The 24,702-nt window shown below is 43.8% G+C and overlaps 1 protein-coding gene across 1 annotated transcript in view; it reads right to left on the bottom strand.

The window, feature by feature from the left end:
- The window catches only part of SPHKAP (SPHK1 interactor, AKAP domain containing), a 116,225-nt gene extending 99,193 nt beyond the window's left edge, over window positions 1-17,032 (bottom strand). Inside the window, exon 1 of the mRNA XM_084842029.1 lies at window positions 16,898-17,032. Coding sequence (XP_084698155.1) covers window positions 16,898-16,932 — 35 coding nt within the window. The 5' untranslated portion in view covers window positions 16,933-17,032. The remainder of the gene's footprint in view (window positions 1-16,897) is intronic.
- Window positions 17,033-24,702: the final 7,670 nt, after the last annotated feature.

Below are 24,702 nucleotides of genomic sequence, written 5' to 3' on the forward strand. Positions count from 1 at the left end.
AATAAAATAAATGCATGCATATAGAAAACTAGGTATCAGGGAAAGCATGCTTGTTTTCTACATGCAGGTGTGTGTGTTTTTAAAGGAGCATTCTATCACATGAGCTCTCACACACAAGTCTAAAATGGTACAGCTGAGACACAGGTTTCTCATCTGCTGTTTGAGAGAACTAGGCCTTAGAGACAAAGATCTGATTCACACATATATGTTTATTAACTGACGACTGAAACATCAAACTATTATTTTATACTTATTTATTTCATTTCCATCCCACACATCCTCCACTATGCTCAGACTGGTGTATAAAGTTCCCCTGCCATATCCTCAAAACAGCCCTGTGAACCAGGTGAAGCTAACAGTAAGATTCATGGCTGAGCAAGGATCTTTCAGGTGCAAGTTCAACATTCTTTCTACACCAGCCTTCCCTTACCTGGTGCTCTACAGATATTTTGGACTTCAACTGTCATCAGCCCCAGCTAGCACGGCCAATGGTCAGGAATGCTGGGAGTTGTAGTCAAAATCATCTGGAGGGCACCAGGTTGGGGAAGGCTGCTCTACACGATATTGCCTCTCATGAAATGAGTTGTATGTGTGAACATGCCTTCACAGATCTAACTCTACACAACTCTGATGCCATCCAGTGTCATTAATATTTGAGAAGACCAGTGACAGAGAGGAAAAAGAAATCACCCTCTCTCTTCTTTATAATGGAGATTCCAGAAATAAACTGTGGGTCTGCCAACAAAAATGGAGAGAAGGGTGTGTTCTTTAGATTAGAGTTACAAGACTTCATTGTATCAAACTTCTTCTGTTATTTTACATCATTAGAATCAACACTTGCTTAAGATATTGAAAATGTATAAAGCAACAGAAGTCAAGAAACCATTCTCCCAATTCTATTCTTTCTGAAACCTAAGAGAATCCATTGTAGAAAGGATGCTTGAATACACTTGGTGTAACCCTACAATGATTCTTAGGTAGAAGGAAGTTCCTGTGACCAGCATGCCAGTAACTCCAAGTGTACACATGCCTGGCCGCTGCAGGATACTTTTGAGGCTTATGAAAAGACCCCCTACGTCTAGTTACTGTCATACTCAGATTTCTCTCAGACACATGCTTGTCAGAATGCTAATGGCATGCTAAAAATATCTGTAAGAAATCCACAAAAACAAACAGCCACATGCACTGAACCCTGTGAATAAGATGCTGGTGTTTTCAGAAATGTACAGTTTTCTTTATTACAAATATAGCTTTTGTAATTAAGTCTGATCCTCACAAACCAGTTTTTCTTGAAGTACACCTCTCTATTTGTTTAGAAGAAATAACTTCCTGGATGTTGAATCTGTGCCTTATGGTTTGAACAAGGTAAGTAGCTGTGAAATTTCCCAGGTACAGTAGGAGGTTTGCTCCACCACCTGCTCCACTGGACCTTGTGCCAGCATTCCTACCACTATGTTTTCCCTTTGCCCCTTCCACCAAGTATTGAGACTGACCAGAAAGAGTGGAAACAAGCACACTAATTTCGGTTACTAGCACCACCTCCAGTCTATCTCCAATCCAACTACTGGGTTTTGGAAACAGGGTGGAGGCACTATGGGCTTCTCCACATGGGGCTTTTATCCTGTTATTGAGACTGGTTACTCACAGAAGTTTGCAGGTCCTTTATATGACATCGTCAAGCTCCAGCACATCTCCCATGCTGTCCAACCATTTCCACAGCTTTATTTGAAATGGAGATAATGAGGTAATAAAAAAATGTGAATTGAATTTGTCTGTGTAAAGAGGGAGTTGTGCTATAATAGCAGCACCATCTAGTGGCTGTGTAATGAAACATATAGAACTTGCAGATAAAGGCAATCTCCCCACCCCCCACCCCCCACCCCCCACCCCAAAGGAGGAAGTGTGTGTGAAGGAGCTGATCTTAATCCTGCAAACATTCCAGAAGCAGAAGCCCCAGTAAAGTTGTGGGATAAAAAGCCCGGTGTGGAGAAGCTCTATATCGCCAACACACTGCCTCCCATCTTTCCTGAAGCTGGTTTTCCTGTTTATCTGTCATGCTCTAGAAATCAAATGTTGGAAAACATGCCCTTATTGATGTTCCTAAACAACAGTGCATGAATTCATAGAATCACACGGCTGAAAAGGATGAAGTGGTTATCCAGTCTAATGAGACCAAAGAAGAACCATCTATCCCCTAGCATATCCCAGAGATCAACCTACACAATCCTGGTCACAGTGTGCTACAGGCAGCTCCAGATGATTCAGACAAGCCGTGCATTACTGAGCAAATACAGACAACATCTCTGGCTCCTGGATTGGTGGTAGCTTATAGCCAATTGGATAGGGATGGGGAGAAAATCTTTCCTGTGCCCAAATATAGTCCACAGAACATGAACAAAACATTACACCTTCCTTTAAAACCACTATAAATCTCAGTCCTATTTGGAATCATTCTACCAAGATCTATAAAATAATTCCTGCTTAGAGTTAAAATGTCAAGATTATGAACTCATCTGGCTATGTAAGTTTCAACATTGCAAAACATTAAACATTAAACATTCCTTTAAGTTTGCAAGCAATGCTAGCAAGAAAAGGAGTCCAAGATGGGTGGGAGCTTTTAAAAAAGGAAATTCTCAAGGCACAATCACAAACAATTCCAACAAGAAGAAAAGGTGGAAGACAACAGAAGAAGCCAATGTGGCTTCACAAAAAGCTTAGGGATGACCTGAAAACAAAAAAGGACACATATAGGAAGTGGAAAGAAGGCCAAGTAACAAAGGAAGAGTACAGGCAGGTAGCACAGAATTGCAGGGATGGCGTCAGGAAGGCTAAAGCGGAGAACGAGGTGAGGTTAGCGAGGGATGCTAAAAACAACAAAAAGGCTTTCTTCAGCTACGTGCATAGTAAAAGGCAGAGGAAAGAAATGGTTGTTCAGCTATTAAATAAGGATGGCAAAATGATAACAGATGACAAAGAAAAGGCAGAGGTGCTCAATTCCTACTTTGGCTCAGTCTTCTCCCAAAAGAGGGTCTATGACCCCCCTGGCAAAGGCGAAGTACAGGCTGAAGGGGCAGGATTGCAGCTTGAGATCGACAGGCATATGGTCAAGGAACACCTCATTACTTTGAATGAGTTCAAATCTCCAGGGCCAGATGAACTGCATCCTAGAGTCATAAAGGAACTGGCAGAAGAACTCTCAGAACCGCTGTCTATTCTCTTTGAGAAATCATGGAGGACCGGGGAAGTGCCAGATGACTGGAGGAGGGCTAACGTTGTCCCTATCTTCAAAAAGGGTAAAAAGGAGGAACCTGGGAACTACAGACCAGTCAGTCTGACATCAATCCCTGGGAAAATTCTGGAGCAGATCATAAAGCAATCCATCTGGAAGCACCTTGACAACAATGCCGTGATTACTCGAAGCCAACATGGATTTGTCAAAAACAAGTCCTGCCAGACAAATCTGATCTCATTTTTTGATCAAGTCACCTCCCTTGTAGACCGTGGGAATGCTGTAGACATCATATACCTCGACTTCAGCAAAGCTTTCGACAAAGTGCCCCATGATATCCTGATGAGCAAACTAGCTCGAAGTGGGCTAGATGAAACAACGATCCGGTGGATCCACAGTTGGCTACAGAATCGGACTCAAAGAGTGCTTATCAATGGGACCTTCTCCAACTGGGGAGAGGTAACGAGTTACCGCAGGGCTCAGTCCTGGGCCCAGTGCTCTTCAACATTTTTATTAATGACTTGGAGGAGGAGGTGCAGGGAATGCTGATCAAATTTGCAGATGACACAAAATTGGGTGGGATAGCTAATACTTTGGAAGACAGAAACAAAATTCAAAGTGATCTTGATAGGCTGGAGCGCTGGGCAGAAAACAACAGAATGGCATTTAATAGGGACAAATGCCAAGTTCTGCACCTAGGAAAAAGAAACCAAATGCACAGTTACAAGATGGGGGATACGTGGCTCAACCACACTACGAGCGAGAAGGATCTTGGAATTGTCGTCGATCACAAGCTGAATATGAGCCAACAATGTGATGTGGCTGCAAAAAAGGCAAATGCTATTTTGGGCTGCATTCATAGAAGCATCGCTTCCAAATCCCGGGAAGTACTAGTTCCCCTCTACTCAGCACTGGTTAGGCCTCATCTGGAGTACTGTGTCCAGTTCTGGGCACCACACTTTAAGAAGGATGCAGACAAGCTGGAGAGGGTTCAAAGGAGGGCAACAAAGATGATCAGGGGACTGGAAACAAAGCCCTATGAAGAGAGACTGAAAGAACTGGGCATGTTTAGCCTTGAGAAGAGAAGACTGAGGGGAGATATGATAGCACTCTTCAAGTACTTGAAAGGTTGTCACAGAGAAGAAGGCCAGGATCTCTTCTTGATCATCCCAGAGTGCAGGACACGGAATAATGGGCTCAAGTTACAGGAAGCCAGATTCCAGCTGAACATCAGGAAAAACTTCCTGAGTGTCAGAGCAATACGGCAATGGAACCAATTACCTGGGGAGGTGGTGGGCTCTCCCACACTGGAGGCCTTTAAGACGAGGCTGGACAGCCATTTGTCAGGGATGCTCTGACTTGGATTCCTGCATTGAGCAGGGGGTTGGACTCGATGGCCTTGTAGGCCCCTTCCAACCCTACTATTCTATGATTCTATGATTCTATAACATATTCATAAGCTATCAGATACTTTAAAAAATCAAAGATTAATATGAAATATTGGGACTGAAATGGATTACAAGCATTGTCTTAACTCACCGACGTTCCTTGAAACAAGGGCGTAAAGTGAAGGAAGCGTGCTCCCAGGCTTAACAATATGCATTACTCTTGAAACAGATACAGACATATCTTGTTCAACCCTATTCTGTGCATACAACTGGCACCGACACAAATCGAAAACCATCTGAAACTGATGAAAAGATTAACGCATGCACAATCCACCCAGACTCCTCCAACATAGCGCAAGAACTCTTATAGAATGACAAGATGATGAAAAAACAGAAAATAAAATATTGGCCCTATATTCATGTATGTATAAAAGTATGAGAACATAAGAAGAGACTTGCTGGATCAGACCAAAGGTACATTTAGTTCAGCTGTTTCTCACAGTGGTCAACCAGATGCTTCTATGAAGCCCAAAAGCAGGGTCTGAAGACATTAGCTCTTTTCTGTTGTTGCTTTCCAGCAACTGGTATTTAGGGGCACACTTGGACATGGTCCATCATTAGTAGCCATAGGTAGATGTATCTTCCTTGAATGTGCCTTATCCCTTTTAGAAGCTGTCTAAGCCAATGGAAATTACCACATTTTATGGCAGCTGAGAATTCTCTACATTAATTATGTATTATATGAAGTAGCACTTTCTTTGGTGTGACCTAAATAGGAATGTAGGAACATAGGAAGCTGCCTTATACTGAGTCAGATCTTGCTCCACCTAGCCCAGTATTGTCAGTACTGACTGGCAGCTGCTCTCTAGGGTGTTAGGCAGGATTCTTTCCAGCCCTACCTGGAGATGCTGCTGGGGGTTGAACCTGGGACCTTCCACATGCAAAGCAGGTGTTCTTCCACTGAGCCATGGCCCATCTCATTGCCAATCAATTTCATGGGATGATCCATGAGGTCTAGCATTACGAGAGAGGAAGAAAAACCTCTCTCTGTCTCCTTCTTCTACATTGTGTATGATTTTATTAATCTCTGTCATTAGAGATCATAACCCCCTCCCCCCATCACATTTTTTTCTGAGCTAAAAAGCTCCATACTTTAGCCTTCCATCATAGTAGAGGTGTTTCATCCCCTTGATCATTTTGGTTACTCTTTTCTGCACCTTTTTCAGGATCTATGATATCATTTTTGGGATGGAGTGATTGACCAGAATACTGTGTGCAGTGCAGTGCGGCCGCATCTTAAATTTATATAACGCCATTACGATACTGGCAACTTTATGTTCAGTCCTTTCCCTAACAATCCCATGGAATTTGCTTGGGATTTGACAGTTGTAATGTAACTGAGTTGACAGTTACATTAAACCACATGATCCCAAGATCTCTTTCTTGGTTAGTCATCACCAGTTCAGATTACATCAGTCTATATGAGAAATTAGGATCTTTTTGCCTCAGTGGACAATACTTTGCATTTACATCGAACCTCATTTATTTATTTATTAAATTTATATACCACCCAATAGCCAAAGGTCTTTGGGTGGTTTATAACAATTTAAACCATATAATACATTACGAGCAATACGACAATGGAACTAATTACCTAGGGAGGTAGTGGGCTCTCCCACACTGGAGGCATTCAAGACGAGGCTGGACAGCCATCTGTCACGGATGCTCTGACTTGGATTCCTGCATTGAGCAGGGGGTTGGACTTGATGGTCTTATAGGCCCCTTCCAACCCTACTATTCTATGATTCTACGATAAAATACAATATACACATTTAAAACTATAGTATAAAATAAAAATAATAACCAAATAGAACCCAGCAGCAATGCAAAGATTTAAAATACAGTACCAGATTTAAAACAAAAACTGAAAAACTAAAATGTCTGGGAAAATAAAAAGGACTTCACCTGGTGCCGAAAAGAGCACAACGTTGGTACCAGGTGAACCTCTCTGGGAAGCTCATTCCACAACCAGGGTGCCACAACAGGAACAGCCTCCTCTTAGTAACTACCCACCTCGCTTGTTTTGGAAGGGGCTCCAGGACAACCACTGAAAACGATCTTAGGGTCCAGGAAGGTGTATATGGGATGATACACAAATTTATGACACCTCAGCCCATACCTCTGGATAACCTCCCCCAGTGGTTTCATGTATTTGTTGAACACCATAGTGTATAGAACAGCCCTGTGGAACCCCACAGCACAGCTGGCAGCACAGAGCAATAATCTGCCACCACTCTCTTCTGGAATTGGCCATCCAAGCAAGAACAGAACCACTGCAACGCAGTGCCTCCAACTCCCAACCCAGACAACCTATCCAGAAGGATACCATGTGTGGCAATTCCACATTCACAGTATGTAAATAGTAAAGGTTTGAATATATGTAGGGTGGCTGGTATGTATCTGGAATGATTGACAGGTGAGTGTGAGGCGGGGTTTGGCGGAGTCTGGGCAAGAATGACAGTTTGGCAAGTGGAAGAAAGGGGGAGTGGCTGAGTGAGAATAGAATGCAGTGTCACTGGATGAGAGCTTGTGCAGAAAAAGGTGGGGTGATTGCTTCTAGAGAGTCAGATAAGTCTGGGAGTAAGGTAGATGAGGTACAGCTAGAAAAGTCTGAGATGACATTGGGAGATAAGAGTGAGAACCTCTAGTGAGATAGTCTGCGGGATAGAGAGCATGTCAGATAGTGTGAGAGGGTTTTGAACACAGAACCAAAAGTAAGAGTTATATTGTATAGTTTATAGTGTTGACTTATTTTAATCATCCCTGATATCCTTTCCTCAGCCCAACCCAGTTCCTATTTCCAATACTGTTGTACCAAAGAAACCTTCTTTGTTTTCAATTTTATAAGATAGTTCTTTTTTTTAGTTATTAGGAAGAGCTTTGTGGAATAACTCCCACATGCTGGCTGCTTGGTCTGTGCTACCAAAAAGAAAGAAAGCAGCTCTAAAAGGGTTATTGGTGACAGCAGTTGAAAGAGTGGTGAAGCATCACAGTACACAAACTGAGGGTTGTGGGTGAGAGCCTAAAAGTGGCAGTGTGAGGAGAGACACTGACCAAAGCACCTGACCTGGTGACTAGAAGTAGGATCGTGAGGTGGTCAAAAAGGCCTCAGGTCCTCACACCATGGTCAATGGTATCGAAAGTCACTGAGATGTCCAAGAGATTCACCCACCAAGCATATCAGGTGTACATTCACAGGCAGAAATGAAGCCCTTCACCTTGGCTACTGTCCCCCCAAACTCAGCTCTCACCAGAGCTTAGGCTGAAAGCTAACATCCCTCCCGCGCCCCCACCTGGGCTCTCCTTGCCATGATCTTGCCAATCCATCCAGTTTAGATGGTTCTTTTTGGAGAGCTTCACAGTCCACTTGGGTTTTTACCATCCTTAAAAAATTTGGTCTCATCCAGAAACATGATCACCTTATTGCTCAGTCCTAACTCCAGATCATTTATGAATGAGTTAAATTGTTCCAGTTTCAACACAGATACTTAAGGGACCCCACTGCATACTTATCTCCAATGCTAGAACTGTCAATTTATTCCTATTTTTGGCTTCCTGTTGATTAACTTGTTACTAATCCAAAAGAGGACTCATATTCTTATGCTATGATTACAACGTTTACTCATAGGCCTTCAACCAGGGACTTTGTCAAAAGCTTTTTGGAAGTCCAAGCATATAGAACTGGTTCAGAAGATCAAACAATCCACCATTCGTTAACTGTGGATTGTTTGTGAGCCATCAGGAGCGAGCAAGAGAATATGCTGGCTCCTGGCAACTTGCCTGCTTCCACTTGCTAAACAACTCAGGAACGTTCCATTTCTGAGTTGTTCACCATGATGTCTGAACCCAGAACTCTGGATTGTTGAGGGAGAAACAAGCCAGAGTTTTAACTCAACAACAAAATATGGGTTAAAATTCTGGGTTATTTCTGCCTTAATAACATAGATTCTGTGTTCTGACATCATGGTGAGGGTGTTCCTGGGCTGTTTAGCAAAGTGGAAGTGGACAAGCAGTTGGGAGACAGTACACTTGTTCACTTCCACATATTCACAAACAACCCATGGTTTGTTAACCATGGGTTGTTTGATCATGAGAACCAGGTCACCATTGCTGGGTTCACACAACACAACAACCCACGTTCAAGGTTGAATATAGGTTGAGTGTGGGTTGTTGCTGAACTGTGGATTGTTGTTAAAAGGTAGGTTGTTGTGTGAACCCAGCCGCATTAACAAACCATGGGTTGTTAACCAAAACAACCCATGAAGAGGACCCATGGTTTGTTGTTGGGTTGTGAACTATGGCTTGTGATTAACAAGCCATGGTTTATTAGTCCGGCTGGGTTCACACAACATAACAAACCATGGTTCTACAACAACACACAGTTCAATGACAACCCACACTCAACCCTTTCTCAACCTTCAGCATGGGTAGTTGTGTTGTGTGAACCCAGACAATGTTTAAATGATCACTGCTGTTCATATGCTTGTTGACACCCTCAAAGAACTCCAAAAGGTTAGTGTGCCAGAATTCTCCTTGCAGAAGCCATGATGATTCTTCCTCAGCAAGGCTTACTCTTTTAGATGCATAACAGTTTGATTTTTAATAATGCTGTAAACTAACTGACCTGCGGTTTCCTGGATCCACTCCTGGATATTTTTAAAAACTGGTATTTTGGCTACTTTCCAATCCAGGGGTAAAGAGGCCAATTTTAACAGCAATTTGCATATTTTTCTTGGAAAATCAGCAATTTCACATTTGCATTCTTTATGAACTCTTGGGTAAGATGCCATCTGGATCCAGTGACATGTTAAGTTTTAGTTTGTGTATAAACCCTAGAACTTCATCTCTTATCACCTCTATTGGACTCAGTTCTTCAGACACTCTTCCAGGGAAAAAATGGTTCAGATGTGGGTAGGTATCTAACATTTTTCACAACCAAGACAGAAGCAAAGAATATATAAAGCTTCATGGCAATCTCCCTATCCTATAGCTGAGAGATCATTTAATGAGTCCAGAGGTCATTACAAAATCCAACTAAGACAGACAACAACTGAACAGCTGTCTCTAATTTGCACTCTGATGATCTATGTGCTCCTAGGTAATGAGATATTGTTTCTATGACCACCTGCAGTTCTGCTCCTAAACTATCAAGATAAATTTTACACATACAGTTGTTATCGGTTTGTTGCTGTAGGCAATTATTCCATGAAAACTAGCCTCTGGCATATCCCACTTCTTTATAATTTATAATGGGGCTGGAATGGAACACCATTGAGAGTGGTAGTCCTGCACAGACAGCATGTTATCGTGCCTACCAAGATTCTACAGATATGGAGCAATAATTCTGCTGCTACAATATACCTTGTGTAACCTAGGATGCTGCTCTATACCAGGTCGTATTATTAGTCCATCTATCCTATTAATGTCTACTACAGCCTTTCCCAACCTGGTGCCCTCCAGATGTGCTGGACTGTAACACCCATCATTTTCAACCAGCATGGCCATGGCCACTGGTCTGCTATGACTGACAGAGGCTCTCCAGGGTTAAAGGCAGAGATCATTCCCATCACCTGCTACCTGACAGGAGATGGCAGCGATTGGATCTAGGACATCCTGCGTGCTGTCCCTTACCTTACCATATCTCTTATAAGGAAGTTTTATTCTCTGACCGATATGGCCTCCTCTTGATTCCCAGATGTGTGTGGACAGATATTTGTTACTCATGAGTGAGATAAAAGTACTCTGCTTATAGGCATTTTATCCTTTATAATGGCTCAACCTGGAAACAGGTGCTACATCTGAGCCTTAGTAATCCTGGCTGGGGTACTAACATTATGTTTTCATGGTGTCTGCTTTTCCTTTTCCCTTCCTAAACAAGTTGAACTACACTGTGATCAAAGGGCTGGAGCAACTCCCCCATAGGGAATTGGGGCTATTTAGCTTAGAAAAGAAGCAGGTAAGGGGAGAAATGATAGGGGTGTATAAAATTATGCATGGTATGGAGAAACTGGATAGGGAGACATTTTTCTCTCTCTTTCAGAATACTAGATCCTGAGGTCATCCCATGAAGCTGAATGGTGGGAGATTCAGGACTCATACAAGGAAGTACGTCTTCACACATAGCGAAACGTTAAAACTATGGAATTTGCTACGGCAAGTTACAGCAATGGCCACCAAAAGGGGATTATGCAAATTCATGAAGGATAAGACTATCATTGGCTACTAGTGCCTTCAGTATCAGAGGCAGTCACAGGAAATTTGCACACAGCAGTCTTTTGTGCACACTGGACCCAATCCAAACAGACCACCTTTGCTGGATAAGAACATTACATAAATCATTCTCTCCCCCCACCCCATTTCCTAAGTGTAAATTTGAACTTCCCCTTTAAGACTTTTGACCTAAGAGAAAAATATACACAGTAGGTGAAAGCAAAAAGAAAGCAAAAGAAAACCCCAATGCTTTAAAGTTTGGTAAAAATAAATGTTTCAGACACAGGACAAGCAGACAGACAGACAGGATACTGACAAACCGCACAGAAATTCAGACTCGCACCAAAGATAATAATGAGAGCACTACATGTTATATTGGCAAACACATTCCTAAATGCAAATCTGGAAGGTGAGGTGGAGGGAACATTTGCAATGTAGAAACTGAAGGTTGGAGGTGGGAATGCTTAAATCTTCCACACCTGACAATTTGGTCCTGCAATTCCCCCCGCCCCCTAATTTTCCCCTGAAACTGGTCTTTTAGTCTCAGATGCCAGGAAAAATGGGGGAGGACAGTTTTAAAAAATGGTGTGATTAGGTATTTGTAGAAGAAAATCTGCAGGGAGGGGAAATTAGGCAAACCCCTCCAGTCACTCAGCTCCTGTAAATTCCCAATTCCTCTGCACAGTATTATGAGAGAAACAGTGTGCTGGGGCGCCCTGGTTTTCCCTCCTAATGTGTGGTTCCACCCTTCATCAGCCTGCCTTCCCAAGTTCCAGTTCAATCAACATTTTGGGTTGCTCTCTGGTTCTTCTCACTGGAAAGAAAAATCCATTTGAAGTAGTTCAGATACCAGTAGCTGGAGAACAGGAGACTCATGTCCTGCTTATGGTCTTCCTATGGGCATCTGGTTGACCACTGTGGGAACAGAATGCTGGACTAGGTAGGCCTTTAGACTGATCCAGCACAGCTCTTCTTACGTCCTTAGTTTACACATTGGGTCTGATAAATTACCCACCTGAATTACAGATTGGTCATTTTAATATTAGAAGACTTTACTGAAATCAAGCAGGAAAGCATCCCATGTTAGGTGCCCATTGGCCCTAAAACAAACGCCGCACTGCCTGATTTACCTCCTCTATTCCAACATGCTGCCCCGTGATTCATCTGTTTCACAGCAAATTGTTCTCATAGTTCATGTTGTGAAAAGGGGACTAACAACACTATATCATTACGTTTGATTTATGAGGCGCACTGCAAAGTGCCACTTAACCAGAGCTTGCAGTGAGGCCATGATTAAATGACATTTTAGCCGTAACTCTTTAACAATTGGACAGTTGCTGTTCAGTAGTTAACTTACATATGGGAAAAAACATCAGCTATTTTTGCCATGATGGCCAGTTGTAGAGTTGATGATTAACTTCATACACTCTAGTTAAATGTCATGAACAAACACCCATCAAGAATCACATCTGCATATTATAGGGCCAATCGTATTGGCATTGGCATTAGCCAAGGGCTTTTATTTGAGTGTTCTATTTGAGCTGTGAAATTTGACACTTTGCTGCAACATTATTCTTGAAATATTGCAATAGTACAGCCGGGAGGGTCCTATAGGATTATGGTTGCTGTTTCCTAACCTTGTCTCCATCCACATGCAATTTATGCAAGGTTTTGTGCAGTGGACTCCTCTATCCTGAGTTTCTGCATTTGTGCAACATGCTGGATATTGCACAGCATCAACAGTGCACTGATGCAAGGATTTGTACATATGATCCTATTCATTTTTGCCTTTCACAGTAGAGCATAAGTTCCAGTTGTTAACATACTGGCATTTAAGAGTACAGTGTCCATTTACTCCACCTACTTAAAAAACACAAAAGGGTTCAATGATTACAGCTCCCCAATACTGAACATGTAGGCAGGCACTTCTGCCTGCAAGGCTACCACAATCTCCGTACAACAGCAGTCTAACAACATCATATTTTATGGCATTGTTCTGGTAAAGCAGTTTTTGTACCTCATGCTAAGCCTTTATTGGGTTGTGCAGCAAGTCTTAAAATCCAGGCGTAAGTTGCTTTATGCTGCAGCTTTACTGATTTGTGGATCAGACTCTGTGTTATGCTCAACAGTGTTGTAGATCCGTATCATGGGTTGGATCCAGATTTAGGCATGTGCATCTGGGCTGGGGGAAGTGGACTTTCCCACCCCTCCTTCCCACATCTACTCCTGCAGTCCCTTAAAAATGCTATAATCTGGCCCAATTTCCACCATAGGTGAATTTCCCCGTGGGGCTTCTTGTTGCAGTACTGGCCACCATTTTGAGTATTCAAGGTGTGGCGGGGGTGCAGTGTAGCTTCTCATTATGTACAAACCCTCTCCGGGTGGATTGTTGGAGCGGTTGACAAGCCACCTGCAACCCTAAAACAGCCCATACATTCTGGATGGCTTGTCAACTACTCCAACAATCCACTCGCACTGGGTTCGCACGTAATGAGAACCGACGGGGGCGGGGAGGGCTTGGATTGCCAACATAGACTCCATGGGCACCGCAACCCACCATGGCTAATAATAATAAGCCACAATGGGCTGCGGTAAATGTGCAAACCAAGTCAAAGGGTCAGGGAACCTTGGTGAATGGAGTGAGCTGTGGTGTGGTGGCAGACGGGGAATCCCTGAAAATTGGGCAGAGGCACCTTCTGTGAGTGGAATCTGTCAGTGGAAGGTAGATCTTGTATCTAGGCCCATATCTTCACTCAAAGGGACACTGGTCTTCACAGGGATTATTAGGTGCTGCTGTGACAAAACACAACACTTTCACTTTTAGGGCTTACACTGGCAAACACTGCCAAGACACCAGAAGAAAAAAGAACAGCTTTTCCATGGCATCATGTACAGGAAGTTGTAAAAGTTAAATGTGGCTCAACTGAATTTTGATAATGTTGGGGAGTGAAATGACATTACTCAGAAGCTATATCCAAGACAATGCAGAATTCCAAAGGATAAACAACATCCTGCCTATGTCATCAATGACTTCAACCTACTACTTAAGTCATTAGTGGCTCGAAAGGGACTAGCACACTGACTGTAAAAACATTCACAGAAACAGGTGGGACATGTGTCCATATAATAAGTTTAGGTAGCAGTCAGCTTAAATCCAAGAAGTATGTCTTGCAATGTAATCCTAAGCATGTTTACTCATAAGTACTTCTAAGTTCAATGGGACTTATTCTCTAGCAAGTGTGTTTAGGACTGCAGCATTAAAGGGTTTGAATCAAGCTGTTCTAAGTGATGGAGAGAAATGTGTGCACTGACGGACATGTATGTTGACATAAAAGACATGTGAACACAACAGTGTGCTTTGAATTGCCCAGGGTTCCCTACACCCTCAGTCCAAAGTAAGGGAAAAGGTTCTTTATCCTATTACAAGATGAGCAATTAACAACAACAACATATCTCTCAAATCTATGGAAACACAGCTTGCTCAGGAACTTCATAAGCATTTCATGGTTTTATGTGTTTACCTTTGTGGTTGTTTACTTTAAAACTATTTTAAAATTCTCTTTATTAAACTTTAATGGAATTATGACAAAGAGATTTTCCTGATTATGAGTGAATATTGTTTGGAATGTATGCTAATCTTTACATTTCACCTTTTAAATATTATTTTGTTAAAATTGAAAGCTAAACCACATTGAAAAATGAAGCCACTGAGAAGCCTGCAGTAACCACATTCTATGTTTTCAGTTTTGCTCTAGCAGTGGAAACTGACTCTAATTTTCACCCTCTGCTGTTCAAACATGAGACATATTTTGTGGTGCACAGACAGCTCAGCTGCACTTGCATTCTGTTCACTGACTTACAATGTGTATGAATGAGACAGGTGCTGTCTATTAAGCAAGGATGAAGGAGCTTGAAGATGTCTGGTTGTTATTTTTTTAACTGCTCCTCTAAGACCCCATTAACCTTGTATAATTATTTTTTAATATGTGTTTGTTGAGCTGTTTAAGCTCAAAGGAGTGGCAAGAAAATGGTTTCATTAGCCAAAAGGACACACCATAAATCTATTGCTTCTTGTAGCAGCAATGCTCACAGCGTGTGTATGTAGGTCAGATGGAGATGGTATGTAAGCCAGTCACAAAATATACATGCCCACTGCAGTAAACAAAAGCAAATGGTAATGAATATTCCACAGTATATGAAAAACAATGTTAAGGTGTCTGATTTCCTACTGTCCTGCCTAAAATTGTTTATATAAAACATCTGAGGAGCTAAATAGAGTATCATGAACCCATGAGTTCTTTTCCCAAAAGTATTCATATAATGATGAAAAGGAAATTTTGTAATGTTTAAAAACCTAGATCACTTTAAGCTGTTTCTTTTTTCACATGCCATATGAAATCATGCATTGCCTTAGAACCCAAAGAAAAATGCACTACTGCAGTACCCTTCACACTTGGGAATGTGTGTCCTACCAAAAACTTAATGCAACTGAGTCTTAAGCAAAGATTATGTTTACTAGCTTTTAAAAGAGATGCTGCTTATGCTTTTAAATGTATAACAAAAATGTGACATGGAGAACCAAGATAGCATGCTATAAATTCCAATTACCGAAATGTCACTAGCACACATTTTATGTCAGCCTTGAAAGCCACAGGGGAACCTGATGACATTTCATTTGCGGCTTTTCGCCTGCCTGCTTAGTTTTACAGAGCATAGATATTTACATTGCCTTCACTCTATCACAGAGATGTATCATCAGAGCATTCTGAAAACATGCAATCCAGGATGAAGTCAACCCCGTTCATTTAAACAATTTTGCTAAAATATCATGTGCCAAAAACACAGTTTTGCCAGTTCCTATCAGTTCCTAATACCATCCAAAACCCACAGCTGGGCAATACCTTTATTAGCACCAACCAAAATTCCACAAAATGTGCAAGTTTTTTGTGGAATTGTGGTTGGTCCTAATAAAGGTACAGCCCAACTGTGGATATGAGATTCCCCCCCCCCCCCCCGGACCAGCATAGGCATCTTTGCTTTTCAAATTACCATCTGATGCAAAGCGAGCGTCAGTTTTCAACCCTGATATTATTCATTTCCTGGACTGCTCACTTCCTAACGGATTCCATTCCCACAACATGATATACCACGCGGAGCGGCTCCAACGTGGCTTCGCTAAACTGCTCCGCTCAAGCTGCCCGCGTGTCCCCATTTCCACGTGCCCCACGGTCAACAGCCACCCCTTTCCCCAAATCCTCTGAAGAGCAACGCTGCCTCCTCCACCCCGCTCCTCCTCCGTACCTCATTTCTAGGCAACGCGATTAGCGAATAAATCCGGCTCTATGAACCGGCAACACCAGGCAAGGCAGGCTGCGTGGCGTGCGAGCGCGTGCCTTTAACGGGGACTTCTCTGCCGGAGGGGGAGACCGCATCTGAGAAGGATCCGATCGGGGCGTGAGACCGGGGATCTCCTTCACGTTCTGGGGCGAGGGAAGGAGAAAAGGGCCGAGTTCGGCCACGGCGAGTTCGAAACTCGGAAGATGGCCGAGCCTCGAACGGCATCTCCTCTCCCACTCAGCGTGGCGACGGGCGAACGGCGCGCGCGCACCGCTCCCGCGACGGTCCCGTCCGCACGCGGAGCCCTTACCGTCCCCGGGCGAGCCGGGCTCCTCCGCCGATCTGCAAGCGCGTCGCTGCCAAGCGCCCTTCAAGCCGGGCTTGAAGCGCACCAAGAACTCGAGCCCTTCGGCCAGGACGCCCCCTCCCGCGCGCCCCTCCCGGGCGCCCGGCGCCGCCGGACAAGAGCGGAGCGCGCGGCAAGCGAGCCCCCCCCCCCCCAGGGAAGAGCGAAGCGGGCCGCCCCGCCTTGAACTCCCGCAGCTGTTCCTCGGACGCCCTCTCAGGGGCGCGCCGTCCCGCGATCAAACCGAGTCGGACTCGGGCAAGGCAGATCGGAAGGGCGGAGGGTGGGGCGGGGGAGATGGGGCAGCCCAAGCCCCCCGGACCTTACCTCGGAGGCACCTTCAGCGTGGCATTCCCAGCCATCACAGGGCGAGGCGATCTTCTGTAGCGGGGGAGAGGCTAAGGGGAGGAAAAGGGACGCCAGCCAGCCGCCGCCGCCTCTTGAATCGCTACCCCCCGGCCCGCACGCCTTTAGTACGCCTCCTCCTTCCAAGCCCTGCCCTTCGTCGCCCTCCTCCTCCTCCTCCCCGCTGTCAGACCCGCCCGCCCCCAAGGAACAGGAGGAGGAACCGCTAGAGGGTCGCTGGCGCCCCGCGCCGCTTAGAGTGAGGAAAGGAGCGACGGTGGCGGCGGCGCTGGCGACGGGAAGATCGCCGAACACCGTTGAAGAGGCGAGGGCGGTCTTTAGGACCTGGGAGAGCCAGGTTCAAAGCCCGACTTCGGCCGGGAAGCTCACTGGGTGACCTTGGAGCCAATCACAATCTCTCAGTCTGAGCTGCCCACCTCACAGGGTTGTTGTGAGGGCCAGAGGGAGGTATCAGAGGAGAGCGAACCTTGTATGCCGGTGGGAGTTGTGGCCCAACCATATTTGGAGGGGCATAGGTTTCCCACACCTGAGATGAAGAAATAAGTGCAAGCAAGGATGCTATGCCACAATGCGCCCTTCACCTCAAAGGAATGTTGCTCCTTGTTCAAATAGGGGCAGAACTGACTGCTTTTCAGAAAGGACTCCATGTGGTAAAGAAGGGCAGCAAGTGCTCCTGCAAATCAGGCCCTGCTCCCCCAGCTTTTGCTCCCCCAGATTTCAAGTCACAGCATATTAAGGTCCTATGCCGCATGGACTGAAACTTTCTTCCTCTGATAACAGTCTTTGCCAACCCTTTGTGCTCCCAAACTAGTTTTTCTGGAGCTCCCCCTGTCATTCTTAAGTGTGATCCTATATAGATTTACTTATTTATTTATTAAATTCATATCCTGCCTTTCCATCAAAAATGGTGCTCAAGATGGCAAACAGTAATAAAACTGAGATGAAAACAAAAGCTTAATTTAAACACAACATGCTTTAGGGAGCACCTTCTTCCCTATGTCCCAGTTTGCCACCTAAGGTCCTCTGAGCCTGAGGGCTATCTGCTGCGGCTGCCTAATGTGAGATTGGCAGCCACACGCAAGAGGACCTTCTCCTTTGCCACCCCTCAGTTGTGGAACGACGTACAGGTTCAAATGCGCCTGCTGACCTTGTTGAAGGTTTTTAAGCAGGCATTAAAGACACTATTACTGCTGCAAGCCTTCCCTTTTTAGAACTCTTGTTCCTTTCACTGACTTTTGTATACTCTTTTAAACAGTTGTTTTAAACTGTGCTTTATTGTTGGGTTTTTAAAAAATTGTTTTAATTCAAAGTTGTTTTTAGTTATATTTTTGTATATATTGTCCATATGTTTTATGTAAATGGTTTTTAAACTTTGTATATTGTATTTTACTGTTTTAACTTTTGTAAACCACCCAGAGAGCTTCGGCTGTGGGGTGGTATAGAAAAAAAATAAATACTACTACTACTACTACTACTACTACTAATACACACAAAAAGTTAGAAACACAGCAATGAAAGAAAAGAAAAAAGAAAGAAAAAATAGCACCCAACATAGACCTCAGAAGTATATTTCACTTTCAATTAGACTTCCGCCATAGTACACAAACTGTAGTTGGAAAACCCTTCCAATTGGATCACAAACATTAGTCACTGAATTCACTATTTAGGTAAGTGTGTTTAGGTAGGGTTGGAGGCGAGCATATGCTTGCAATGGGATGGGAAAAAGGCCCATTGAACTCAGTGCAGAATTCTTTCAAGTGGAGAATTCAAATTAAAAGACCAAATGGCTTTTATTTCATACTAGCACAAAAAAAGAAAGAAAATCCTGTTCTTCGTTCTTGGAGTGAGTAGATCTTTTTTGTTTCTTTAATGTAAGAGTAGATCTTGGGACATATAATTCTAGAATTTCCCCTATAATTCTTCCAAATACTCAACGTATGCTCTGTTTCTATTGTGGCAGTGTGGGTGCGGCCCAAAAATACTGCAAAGGAATGTAGGGCTTTTTGAGCCCTTTTGCAAGGGATGAGGAACCTGAGGTCCTCCAGATGCTGTTGGACTACAACTGTCATCATCCCTGAACATTGATCATACTGGTGGGGACTGATGGGAGTTGCAGTCCAACAAATATTGAGGGCCACAAGATTCCCACACACACAGCTGACTTTTGATCCCTGGAAGCCAATGGGATTTTCTTCTATGGCTTGCAATGAGGTCAAGACAGGACTGCAGACACCAAACCCTTTATGGAATAGGATATATTCAATGTGTACTCCCACTTACAAGAGGTTAAAAAAACAGAAAAGATGCCCTGCGGAGAACTGCCAATATTTTGAAGCTTATTTTCTTTGAAAAGCCATGCTGCAGCTGGATCCCCATTCTTGCAACTTAATTATCAGTTTCTCAACAGCAGTGGATGTTTCTGAAATCTTGAAAACCCAGATCGTGACAGAACTATTAAAAATGCAGTTTTAGACTCAAATCCAGGGCCCCATAATAAACAGTTTAGTGCGACTGAAACCAATGGGGCATTACACACATGGAACAGGTGGAAGGTGGTAGTGATATACCTAAGGCCTCACAGTATGTTTGTGGATTAGCAGAGATCTTCTAAATTCAGTACTAAAGTACTGCTTTATATATTAAATAGCAGCTACATAACATATGTGTCCAGCAATAATTATAATAATAATTATAATAATTAATAGAACTCCCTGTCTCTGGAGGTCAGGCAGGTGCCAACATTGCATTGTTTTCAGTGCCTCCTGAAAACAGCTCTTTTCCAGGAAGCCTTCCTTGGTTGACCAGCCTTGGTTTTATTGGTGCTATGTTTTTTAAAGAATAATTTTAATAGGTTTCATTCTTTTTATCTTTTGTTCATTTTATCTGTTGTTTACCACTCCAGAATCTGTTTAGGTGTGGAGCAGTATACAAATGTTATAAATAAATGAAGGAAGGAAGGACTGGATTGAATGATACTCTTTCCTACTCGTTTACCTGGTGCAGCTGTTCCACCTTCAATATCATGGGATGTTCACATGTGAGCGCAACATTCAATTAGGGTACACATGCATAAAATTCACATGGGTATGCTAAGATGGTAAAATTAATATCCCAAATAAAATCCTGGGATCAGCCATGCAATCTGGGTTTCTGTGCACTTGATTTTATGCACACATGCCTTGTGTGAATGTTACACCCTTTGATAAGCATCTGGTGGGATCAGAGATAAGGGGCAGTCATGTCAGGTGGATGGCGAGGAAAGTCATGTTCGTGCTCCTCACCACACATAGGGAAATGATTGAGTGCCATCTGCTCCAGCCCCAACTAAAATGAAAGTGGGATGTGCATCTTTGACAACTGGAGACATACACTGGGAATAGAGATGAGTGAATCTGTCAGTTTCACTTTTTTAAAATCTGAAGTCCTTTCTTTCCCTAATATGATGAACTTTGCGAGTTTTGGTAAACCCTTCTAAAAAACTAACTGAAATTAAAGTCATTAGGTACAGCCAGTACCAGCATGAAGACGACCATGATGTGCCTGCCTGCCATATAGCTGTTAAAGATGAAGAGCCTGTCAGAAAAAAAGAGGTGGCAACCCTAATTAAGCACTAACATGGTTGAATACACAGGGATTCAAACCCAGACTTTTAAGAGCAAAGCACTCAAAGCCCCAGGGCTGGATGGTCAGGTTCATAGTCTTCCACATGCAGTCAGTTTTGGATTCTCCCACATTCAGCTTTTTAAAAAAATCTCAAGTTATTTTCATCCCAAATGTGGAGAACTTTGAAAATCTTGGTAATTTCTTACCAAAATCGAACTGAACTGAAGTTCTCAACCATCCCTAACTGAGGAGCCTTGATTCTCTGGCGTTTGTCTACTGATGATTACAAATACTTGTGTGTCATCACCCCCCCCACACACACACACACTTCATGTGTTTACCACCAGAAACATGGATGTAATCCAACTGCCATGTAAAGGGGTTGCAGTGCTCTAGCCATTGGACCATGGTTTGATTTTTGTAGACAAGTTGCTATTTTACCCCCCCCTTTCTGCCGAATCCCTTCCAGTTGTATTTCCTCTAAAACATAGCAATCCAAAAGAAATTAGCAGTGATGATATCCTGCACAGTGAAAATGTGAAATAAGTTGTTTAATTCAGTAAAGACATTTGCTGCTGCGTTAATCTCTGAGGATAAGAATGGGAATATATGTTTTTGAGTGACTTAAATATACCTACAGCCTCTGTTCATGTACGTTTAAAAATAAAATGTCTGTGTACCTCCACTTTTATCACAAGGAATGAAGTCAAAACACTGGACAGCTGAGAGCAATTTATGACACCCTATTTTAACAACATCTCCTATTTCAGTACTCTCTTGTGTTCACTTAACTTTGAACCAGGGGCTGAGATAGGAGACCCATTTCCACTCCATCCCACTAACTTGTTTCTCTTTTTTGAACAAGTGCATCTAGGACTCAACTGACCAAGAGAGAAAACAGCGGCTGTATGGACAGACCCCACTCAACAACAGATGGGTGAATCCCAGCTGAGTGTTATTATTTTATTTATTATTATTGCATTTATATCCCACCTTTTTTCCTCTTGCAAGGAACCCAAGGCAGCTTACATTATTATCCTCCTCTCATTTTATCCTCACAACAACAACCCTGTGAGGTAGGTTGGGCTGAGAGTCTGTGACTGGCTCAAAGTCACCCAGTGAGCTTCCATGGCTGAGTGGGGACTAGATCTCCCGGCTCCCAGTCCAACACTCTAGCCACTACACCACACTGGCTCTGTGATGTTATGGGCGTCAAGAAGTAATTTATATAGGTTGTGGTCCCTGAAACCCCTCTCAAGCCAAGTAAAGTGGTACCACAAAATATTTATTGCTCAAATGGTATTAGAGAATAACAAACCTTTGCAATGCTCAAAGAAGTAAAACACATTACTGCATACAATGCAAGTAGGATGATTTAAATCATAATAGCAATAGTAGCTAGCATATTTCTTAGTAAAATCAAAGTTCTATTCCTCTCAACCAACAAAGCAGTCACCGTTAAGATCTCATAGTTACCTATCTGGCAAGCATGGCTGGCAGAGCTCAGGCAATCATGTTCTGTAGGCTTCTCATTCTCCCAGGATCTCTCCAGGCAAACAGATCAAAAGCTTGCTTTTTATAACCCCTATTTTGATAGCCTCATCCTAAGTTTTGAACCTGGTCATACCACTACTATTTCCATCATATAACGCCAATAGAGCTGCCTCCTAATGTAGCTGGATTTACCACTGACACCAGTAACACCTCAGTGAAGGTTTCTCTCCTGAGCTAAGCAGCTTTCTGCTTCCAAGAATTAACCAACCTACTTGTGGCAAACTTTTTTGCCCCATTTCCAAGAATACTGTCCAGTACTCACTGTTATCTCACAACACACACAGAACTAATCACATCTATTACCAATCACTTCGTTAGCATACACAGATTATTATCAATAGCACTCTTATGAAATACAACATTCTTATCTACAATACACGTTACATTCATACTTTGTGTCGGCATGGGCGACCTTTTTCTGTCAAGATAAGAGTTGATTTCCTCTTGTGGTAATCTGTCAGGGCCCACATATTGGTGGTAGTGAGCAAGGCCAGAGCCAGCAAGGCAAGGCTAGAGCCAAAAGTGAGTGGGTCACCCTTTTTCTCTTTCTGCCACTCTCTCTTTTCTTTCTCTCTGCCATCCCCTTTTCTCTCCCCCCCCCCTCTTTCTTCCCACCCAGCAGGCTGCCAAAGAAGGGACAGATCATTCTTGCAGAGGTCTGAACTGACTGCATGCAGAGGGCTTCTGAAATGAGGCTGAGGGCTACAAGTAGCCCAACCATGGTTGGTCCTTTGTTCACCACTAGGCCTCTCTTTCCCCTCCTTCATGGTACTGTCATTTGTACTTAGGGCTGCTTCTCACATAACAATATCACAAAGAGAATACATGTAAGCAACATGTGTGATAATACACATATGTTTGTTTTATATGTGGCAATATCTGATGCTTGTTTGGAGGGGACTTGAAAGAGAGCCTTTCCAGTGGCTGCACCCAGATTCCGGAACTCCCTCACAGTGTTTTTGTCATCCATAGTGGTGCACACATTAAAAAAAAAATAAAAATGGAACAGATACCATGTTGGAAAATTGTCATGAGGGAGGCAGCCCCAAATCATTTTCTTGGGTAGTCTTTCAGCTTTTTTTTTTTCCTTTTGACTCTTCACACACAAGGCTCCCCAGTTCTAATTCTGTCCTTCCTAATGACACTCCAAGGCCGTATCTACATGGCACCGATTTAATTGTTTGCTCGGTAGGAGCTGCGCAGTATTAGCGCTGCGAATTAACAACTGGGGCAGTAGATGGGAGGGTTAATGTGGCCTTCCCAAGCTGGGAAGAGCAGAGAGCACAGAGCTGGGGAGGAGGAGAGAGCGAGTAGCATGTAGTCGATTAACAGCCCAATCAACAGGCTCCCCTCCCCGGCAGCACAAACACAGGCTCAATGAAGTGCTTCCGAGTACATGTTTATGAAAATCATCCGCCCTGGCACCCACCCTTTCTCAACTTCGCAGCTGCGAATCCACAGGCATCCAGCGTTTCTCAGCTGTGTTCCTTTATAGCTGAACGTCTCCACTCTCAAGCTCGATACTTAAAGTGAGAGAGGCAGTGACGTGGAACTGAAGGCAATGAGTTACTTCCCAGTAGACATGTTTGCCCCTCTACACTCCCCCCGCCCCCACCCCAGGCTACTTCCACCAATCAGCGTGGCTTCCTCTAGCTCACTTCTTCATGCCTCTGTAACTGCAGATCTGTGAAGGAGGAACGGATTACTAGCGACGCAATTTCAATCGGAGGAAGGGACAGACAGCTCACCCCCCCTCAATGAACCCGAAGCAAGTGAAAACTTCGCAGCAAATGGATTCTGAGAAAATCTGGATTTCTCTGTGAAAACCACGATTGGACTGCAAAATGGCGACAACATCATCTGTTGCAAAGATCTTCCCTTCAAACTGGCACCTGGGCAAATGGCTCATGTAGATGGGGCCCAGTTCTTAGGGATGTCAGAGAATTCCGCCACGAATCTCGGTGAGGCTGAATGCCAGTGCATTCAGCCCCCCGAACTCGGTGACGGAATGGCCTGCCACCCCCCCGCCCCCCACGGATCCCCCCTGGGATGAGACTTACCTGGGGCGGATGTTCCGGATGGCGGCGGCGGCTCCGGCAGCGGCTTCAGCAGCAGTGGCAGCAGCTGGTCTTCCGACCGGCTGCCGCCACTGCCACCATTTGCAGTCTGTTTTTTTTTTTTTCAAGACATGATAGGCTACATAAAGTCTTACGTAGCCTATCACGTCTGGCTTTAAAAAAAAACGTACGCAAATGGCGGCGGCTACGGCCGCCGCCATTTGCATTCCTTATTTTTGGCCGTCTTAGTCTACGTCAATATTTACGTTGACTAAGACAGCGAAAATAAGGGGAACGCAAATAGCGTAGCGGATGCTATTTGCGTTCCCCCTGATTTTCGCCGTCTTAGTCTACATAAATATTTACGTAGACTAAGACGGCCAAAAATAAGGAACGCAAATGGCGGTGGCCGTAGCCGCCGCCATTTGCGTACGCTTGTTTGTTTTTTAACCCAGACGTGATAGGCTACGTAAGTCTTTACATAGCCTATCACGGCTGAATTCAGGGACGCAAACGGCGGTGGCTACGGCCGCCACCATTTGCATCCCTGCT

Source organism: Heloderma suspectum, chromosome 3 (genome assembly GCF_057233095.1).
Source record: "Heloderma suspectum isolate Gila_16-S chromosome 3, 16-S_ref, whole genome shotgun sequence".
Lineage (NCBI taxonomy): Eukaryota > Metazoa > Chordata > Lepidosauria > Squamata > Helodermatidae > Heloderma > Heloderma suspectum.